Here is a 7,772-nt window from a genome sequence, read left to right on the forward strand (position 1 = left end):
TCTTTGCCTCAATGTTTAACAGCAAGGCAGGAGTTCAGGACGAGTGGTCTCCGGAGCTGGGCGTTGGGGTCGGGGAGCAGTGTAGTGCCCTGGAAATCCATGAGGAGTTAGTTCGGGACCTGCTGAGCCACTTGGATATCCACAAGTCCATGGGACCAGATGGGATCCATCCTAGGGTGCTGAGAGAGCTGGCGGATGTGCTAGCTAGGCCACTCTCCATCATTTTCCTCCAGTCCTGGCTCACAGGTGAGGTCCCAGATGACTGGAAACTGGCCAACGTGGTCCCCATCCACAAGAAGGGTCAGATGGAGGAACCTGGAAACTACAGGCCGGTCAGCCTGACCTCAGTGCCAGGGAAAGTGATGGAGCAGATTATCCTGGCGGCAATAACTGCGCACCTGAAGGATGGCCAAGGGCTCAGGTCCAGCCAACATGGATTCAGGAAGGGCAGATCCTGCCTCTCCAACCTGATCTCTTTCTATGATCAGGTGACCCGCCTGGTGGATGTGGGGAGGCCTGTGGATGTGGTCTACCTAGACTTCAGCAAGGCCTTTGACACTGTCCCCCACAGCAAACTGCTGACTAAGCTGTCAGCCCATGGATTGGACCATTACACTCTGTGCTGGGTTAGGAACTGGCTGGAGGGCCGGGCCCAGAGAGTGGTGGTGAATGGTGCCACATCCAGCTGGAGGCCAGGCACCAGTGGTGTCCCCCAGGGATCAGTGCTGGGCCCTGTCCTCTTCAACATATTCGTTGATGATCTGGATGAAGGGGTAGAGTCAGTCATCAGCAAGTTTGCAGATGACACAAAGTTAGGGGCAGATGTTAGTCAGTTAGAGGGTAGAAAGGCTCTGCAGAGGGACCTCGACCGACTGGACAGATGGGCAGAGTCCAATGGGATGGCATTCAACAAGTCCAAGTGCCGAGTGCTGCACTTTGGCTACGGCAATCCCATGCAGAGCTATAGGCTGGGGTCGGAGTGGCTGGAGAGCTCCCAAACAGAGAGGGACCTGGGGGTGCTGATCAACAGCCACCTGAATATGAGCCAGCAGTGTGCCAGGTGGCCAAGAAGGCCAATGGCATCCTGGGCTGCATCAGGAATAGTGTGGCAAGTAGGAGCAGGGAAATCATTGTGCCCCTGTACTCTGCATTGGTTAGGCCACACCTTGAGTCCTGTGTCCAGTTCTGGGCCCCTCAGTTTAAGAAGGACATCAAAACACTGGAACGTGTCCAGAGAAGGGCAACAAGGCTGGGGAGAGGCCTTGAGCACAGCCCTGTGAGGAGAGGCTGAGGGAGCTGGGATTGTTTAGCCTGGAGAGGAGGAGGCTCAGGGGAGACCTCATTGCTCTCTACAACTACCTGAAGGGAGGTTGTAACCAGGAGAGGGTTGGTCTCTTCTTCGAGGCAACCAGCACCAGAACAAGAGGACACAATCTCAAGCTGTACCAGGGGAGGTTTTGGCTGGAGGTGAGGAGAAAGTTCTTCACTGAGAGAGACACTGGTCATTGGAATGTGCTGCCCATGGAGGTGGTAGATTCACCGTCCCTGGAGGTGTTCAAGAGGGGATTGGATGTGGCACTTGGTGCCATGGTCTAGTCATGAGGTCTGTGGTGACAGGTTGGACTTGATGAACTTTGAGGTCTCTTCCAACCTTGGTGATACTGTGATACTGTGACCCAGCACTGATCCCTGAGGGTCTCTGCTGGTTACAGCTCTCCAGCTGGACCTGGCACCACTGACCACCACTCTTTGGACTCTGTTTTGTAACCAGTTCCTGATCCATCTCGCTGTCTGCTCTTCCATCCCACACTTCCTGAGCTTACTGACAAGGATGTTATGGGAGACATTGTCAAAAGCATTACTAAGGTCAAGGTTGACTACATCCACTGTCAGGGCTCTACCAGGCACTGTGAACTCCTTTTGCACCCCAGGATGTTCAGAGACAGAGTTTTTCTACATCCTTCACACAGGCTCTGCACTGCAGCAGGCAGAGTGTCCCTGGCCTCCTGCTGCCCCTGCCAGTGGCTGGGAGGCTCCTCACACCTCCGGTGCCTTGATACCCCAGCAACAGCTGATGGTGTTGGTGCTCACTCAGCTTCCTCTGATCCCACACACCATGTCCATGCTTGTATCTCATCTGTGCAATGCCAGCAGCCACTGCTGACCTCCTGAGCCTGTGACCTGCAACTGGGGGACAAAGAAAATTTGCAAGCTGGGGAGAGAGACCAGTGCTGGAAATGGTGGTGGTGAGTGGCTAGAGCAGGATAATTACCCTGGGACAGCTTCCCCAGGCTGTGCAGTGAACAGAGACACAGATCATAGCTTGTTCTGTTGCTCCTTCAGGCCTCTTGCAGGAGGCCTGTCTGTGTCAGGACACTGCTGTGTGCCCCAGCCCTGCACACTCACACTGTAGCTGCTCCCTGCTGTTTGCATCCCTGGGACACTTTCTTGGGCCTGTTCTGGAGAGAAACTTTGGATGAAGCCCTAAGCCTTCAGACTCTGCCCTGAGCAGATCATCTGTCTTTGTGGAACTGCTCTTGGGGGGCAGCTCAGTCAGAGTAGTTCCCATGGCCTGTCCCTGCCTGTGCTCACAGGACTGGCATGCTGCAGAACAATGACCAAGCTGCCACAGCACTCAGGCCTTGCACTGACACAGGAGGGGCTGGAAGGGGAAAAAGCCCTAGAAGGCCAGGGGCTGGTGCTCCCTGGCAGTGATACTGTGCTGGGACTCTCCTCTCCAAATACTGCACAGGACCTGGCCTAAAAGCTCTGGAGAAGTCCTGGAGGAAGGATCTCAGGAAAGAAAAGGTTAATGAAAGGTTCTTTATTTTATTAAGCTAACAAAGAGCAGAGGTCCTGCTGCACAAACTCTTGGTCTGCAAAGCAGAGAATGTGTTAGAAAAGGGATGACAGTTTGAAAAAGAGTAAAACACCACCACTGAAAATTACAGAAGCCAGGCTGGGCCTGCACTGAGTGACATCAGAACTGCACTGCAGAAGAGTTTATTGCTTCTGAAACCATCCAGTGATCAGTTTGCTCAGGGCAACCTTGAGCTCCTGGTTCCTCAGGCTGTAGATGAGAGGGTTCACTGCTGGAGGCACCACTGAGTACAGAACTGAGAGCAATAGATCAAGGGATGGGGAAGAGACAGAGGGAGGCTTCAAATAGGCAAAGAAGGCAGTGCTTAGAAAGAGGGAGACCACAGCCAGGTGAGGGAGGCAGGTGGCAAAGGCTTTGTGGCGTCCTTGCTGAGAGACGATCTTCAGCACTGCCCTGAAGATCTGCACATAGGACACCACAATGAACACAAAACAGACAGTAGAAAAAGAGGCAGTAACCACAAGAAGCCAAACTTCCCTGAGGTAGGATGTGGAGCAGGAGAGCTTGAGGATCTGGGGGACTTCACAGAAGAACTGGTGCACAGTATTGCCTTGGCAGAGGGGCAGGGAAAATGTGTTGGCTGTGTGCAGCAGAGCAGTGAGAACCCCACAGCCCCAGACAGCTGCTGCCATGTGGAGACAAACTCTGCTGCCCAGGAGGGTCTCATAGTGCAGGGGTCTGCAGATGGCAACATAGCGATCGTAGGACATGGTGGTGAGGAGAAAATACTCTGTGTCCATCAAGAATAATACAAAAAAGACCTGAGCAGCACATCCTGCATAGGAGATGTCCCTGGTGTTGCACAGGGAGTTGGCCATGGACTTGGGTACAGTGATGGAGATGGCACCCAGGTCAGTGAGGGCAAGGTTGAGGAGGAAGAAGTACATGGGGGTGTGGAGGTGGTGGTCCCAGGCTATGGTGGTGATGATGAGGCCATTGCCCAGCAGGGCAGCCAGGTAGATGGCCAGGAAGAGCCAGAAGTGCAGGAGCTGCAGCTGCCTTGTACCTGAGAATGGCAGGAGGAGGAAGTGGGTGATGGAGCTGCTGTTGGCCATCTGCTGCCTCTGGCCATGGAGACCTGTCCAAGGAGGGAAAGGCAGTGACAAGTTAGGGCACATTTAAGTCAGCCTCATTGTAACCTCTGTCCCTGAGCTGCATGAGGGATGAATCAGCTCAGTCCCATCACTACCAACCAGTGATCACAGAATCACAGCTTCAAATGCAGCTGGGACCCAGAATTGCCATGAAGATTCCTCTGGTGTCAGAACAGAAAGTGACCAACAGCCCAATCCCAGGGAATGAGAGTCCCATGGAGAGGTGGAGAAACAGGGAACAGCTCTGCAGTGCTGCAGAGACAGTGAAGGGAAGAGAGAAAGGCAGAGGGGCTGGGGGGGAAGCCTTCCCCTTCCCCAGCTGTGCTCTCTGCTGTTCACAGGATGGAACTGAAGAGCTTTTGTCCTCCTTCTGTGAGCACACTCTGGGAGCCTTCAGATGAATGTCAGCTGCAAAGGTTGTGACTCCTGACCTGGAGCCCATAGCTTTGAGGGCACTGCCTCTGCTGGGTAGAAGAGGAGAGCAAAAGGTTGCATTGGGAAATGTGTCTGCAGTGCAGAGATTGACACAGAGGTGCCTGATCCCCCTTGCCAGGGCATCTCTGTCACCACATCCCTCTCCCCCTGCTGCCCAAGTCCCTGCTGCTGGCAGCTGTCCCTGTCAGAAGCTGCTTCTCTGTGCCCAGCTCTCCTCTCTGTCCCTGCTGACAGAGCTCATCCCACCTGCGGTGTGCTGAGCTCTGCCCTGCAGACCCCTCCCAGCAGCAGGACACTGCCCAGGGGCAGCTCTGGGTGTGCAGGGGCTCAGGAGCAGATCAAAGGCTCAGAGTCTTCTGCAGAGTGGAGAAACAAACTAGTCTCACACAGCCCACCCAGCACACCAAGGGGATCAACATTCAAAGCCAAGACTCCTTCCCTTCCAGCAAAATGCTGCCTTGATCTTGTTCTTGAAAATCCCTTCAGAAATGTCCAGGGGTGAGCCAGGACTGTGAACAGCTCCCTCCCCACAGCAGAAGGACTCTGCCCTGCCCTGCCCTGCCCTGCCCTGCCAGGGCTGTCTCCTGCCACTCACAGCTTCTCCCCACAGCACTGTGTGGAGCAACCTGGGCAGGCTGAGAGCTGAGCCTGGCAGGCAGCACAGTCCCTGCCCCAGCACACAGCCCCTGGCCTGCAGGGACCCTGCTCTGACAGGACAGCCCTCACCACCCCTGCCTGCACCCCAGGGCTCCACAGCTCTTCAGAAAAGCCTGAAAAGAGCCTCTGCACAGGAGGATTTCCTTCCAGCCCCCACCAGCTGTGCCTGTGCCAGCTTTAGGAGATGCCTCCAGGAGCTGCACCTGCACTGCCCTGCCCCCACAGACTCACCGTGTCAGTGCCTGCAGTGACTTCTCCTCCTGTCAGCTCTCAGTCACCCTCCTGGACACCTCCAAGCTCTCTCTGCCTTCCTTATCTTGTTGAGATCCACTGGCAGTGCCCTCAGCCCTGCTGTGCAGAGCAGAGGAGCTGCTCCTGGGCAGAGCTGTCACTTTTCTCTGCTGCCTGCTTGCCAGCAGCTCCCTCCAGCCACAGAACTCAGCCCAGCTGAGCAGCAGAGGACCAACCCAAGGGCATTTTAATGACCCTCTGGTGGCTTTGGTGCCAGGTAAACATCAGAGACTGAGAGGGAGATGATGAAACCTCTCCAGAAGTTTAAGTCAGTTTCAAACTCTGAAGTTTCTTCTCTTGTTGATGGGTCCCAGTGAGGACACTGCTGGGAAAGTGTCTCCAGGCTGTGGTTGGAGCAGAGAAGTGGAGGCAGTGCTGAGAGGTCAGGACAAGCAGAGGAAGATGTTTCTGATGCTGAGCAAACCTGGAGGTTTTTCATCAATGCAAAGGGTCAAGCCCTGAGCCCTGGCTCCTGGACACACAGATCCTGTCCCTCATTCACCCCTCAGGGGGATTCCTGGAGCAGTGAGATGTGGAGAGGACCAATGCAAAGGGCAGGAGAATGGCACAACCCCTCCTAGGCTCCTGAGGATGGACAAGGAGGCAATGAGGCCCCAGGGCTGCAAGGAGGAGTTGCCTCCTCAGAGGCATCAGTGGCACAGACCACAGCCAGAACCAAAGGCAGGAAGAGCTTGGCTCTGCCAGGAGCCTTTCAGCTCTCCCACAGCCCTCTGCCATCTGCCCCTCAGGCTGTCCTCTGCTGCTGCATCAGCTGAGCCTCTTTCCCTGCAGGCTGTAGTCACCCAGCCAGCTGCCCCACCTTGCTGGCACCTTCCTTTGCTGCTCTCTCTCCATCCTCCCTGGGTGTTCCTTGAAACTCCAAGCCTTGGAGTGCTCCTGGCTCCTGCTGGGGGATGTCTTGCAGTGACATTCCTTTCTCATCATCTCCAGTCTGGACCTCCCCAGCAGCACTTTGTGGCTTTCTTTCTGTCTCTTGCACTTTGTCACTGTGCAGAAAAGCTTCTCCGTGTCTCAAACCACTCCCCAAGCACTCTCAGGCTACTCTGCTCCTGTCCTCACTCTTCACACCATTGAGCCCATGGCCTTCAGCCTCTCTCTACTGGTCATGTGCCTGAGGCATCCCAAGCATATCTTGGGAGATCTCTGGGCACTCTCCAAGGTCTTTGAAGATAGAAGTGTGGTGGTCATAGGAGAACAAAGAGACCAAGTGCCCAATGTGCCTTCAAGAGGACTGGACCCCTGAGGGTGAGATCTGCCCAGTTGCCAGGGAAGGGACATAGCCGAGTCCAGCAGTGCAAACATCTGCCTCAGCCTGAAGCAGCAGACTGAGGAGCTGCACAGAGCAGGAGCAGCATTTAGCTGCATGGCTGTGTGACCCTGCTGCTGCAGGAGAGAAGAGGAGTCGCTGCTTCCACCGCTCCATGCCCTGTGAACCCCAGGGGAATCCAGAGCACTGTTCCTGCCTTGTGCTCCAAAGCCAGGACTGCTCTGATAGAGTCCTGCCCGCACTTGTTTTTTCCCAGGGCTGTTCTCATTCCACTTCCACACTCTCCTGCTCAGCCCCTGTGTTGGGGCAAGGCCTGAGTGTTCTGGCAGCTTGGGCACCATTCTGCTGCGTGGCAGTCCAACAGATGCAAACAGCAGGGAACAGCTAAAGTGTGTGAGTGTGCAGGGCTGGGGCACACAGCAGTGTCCTCACACAGCCAGACCTCCTGCAAGTGACCTGAAGGATGAGCAGAGAAGGGTCTGGACTGTGTCTGTCTTCACTGGACACCCTGGGGAAGCTGTCCCAGGGCAGTCATCCTAGACTAGTCTTCACAACTAGAGTTTCCAGCAGCAGCCTCACACCTCAGCTTGGACAGACACTTTGTCCCTCCCCAGGAGGACATGGCCTCAGGAGATCAGCAGTGCCTGTTTGCATTGTGCAGATGAGATGTCAGCAGATGAGCTGAGGTGAACCTGGGTGAGCATAAACACCATCAGCTATTGCTGGGGGTACCAAGGCTGTGGAGGTGTGAGGAGCCTCTGGCAGGGGCAGCAGGAGGCCAGGGAGGCTCTCTGACTGCTGCAGGGCAGGGCCTGTGTGAGTGATGGGGAAAGACTGTCTCTCAACATCCCACACTCCATTAGGGGTCCATGAGGCCAGCTCAGATGTGGACACCTGACAGAGCTGGGACATTGCTGTGTGTCACTCCAGAACAAACCCTACTGGCCCAGGGAGATTCATCTCAGAGGTCTTGGGCAGGCTCCTGTCTGCTCACATGACCCTTGCTGGACTGTGCCCTGAGATGTGCACAGAGCCATCCCAGAGGTTCTGAGCTCCTTGGAAAAGGCCTCATCAAGAACACCAAAAATGAGGGTGGGGAACATTGCAGGCTGGTCACCCTCAGCAC

The 7,772-nt window shown here is 55.4% G+C and overlaps 1 protein-coding gene across 1 annotated transcript; it reads right to left on the bottom strand.

The window, feature by feature from the left end:
• Positions 1-3,003: 3,003 nt before the first annotated feature.
• LOC137454429 (olfactory receptor 14A16-like) lies at positions 3,004-3,936 on the bottom strand. The gene has a single exon (XM_068164467.1). The coding sequence runs from the start codon at positions 3,934-3,936 to the stop codon at positions 3,004-3,006; it is 933 nt and encodes a 310-aa protein (XP_068020568.1).
• Between the last annotated feature and the right edge of the window lie 3,836 nt (positions 3,937-7,772).

Source organism: Melanerpes formicivorus, unplaced genomic scaffold (assembly GCF_026170545.1).
Source record: "Melanerpes formicivorus ecotype bairdi unplaced genomic scaffold, bMelFor1.0.p_v2 SCAF_80, whole genome shotgun sequence".
Taxonomy (NCBI): Eukaryota; Metazoa; Chordata; class Aves; order Piciformes; family Picidae; genus Melanerpes; species Melanerpes formicivorus.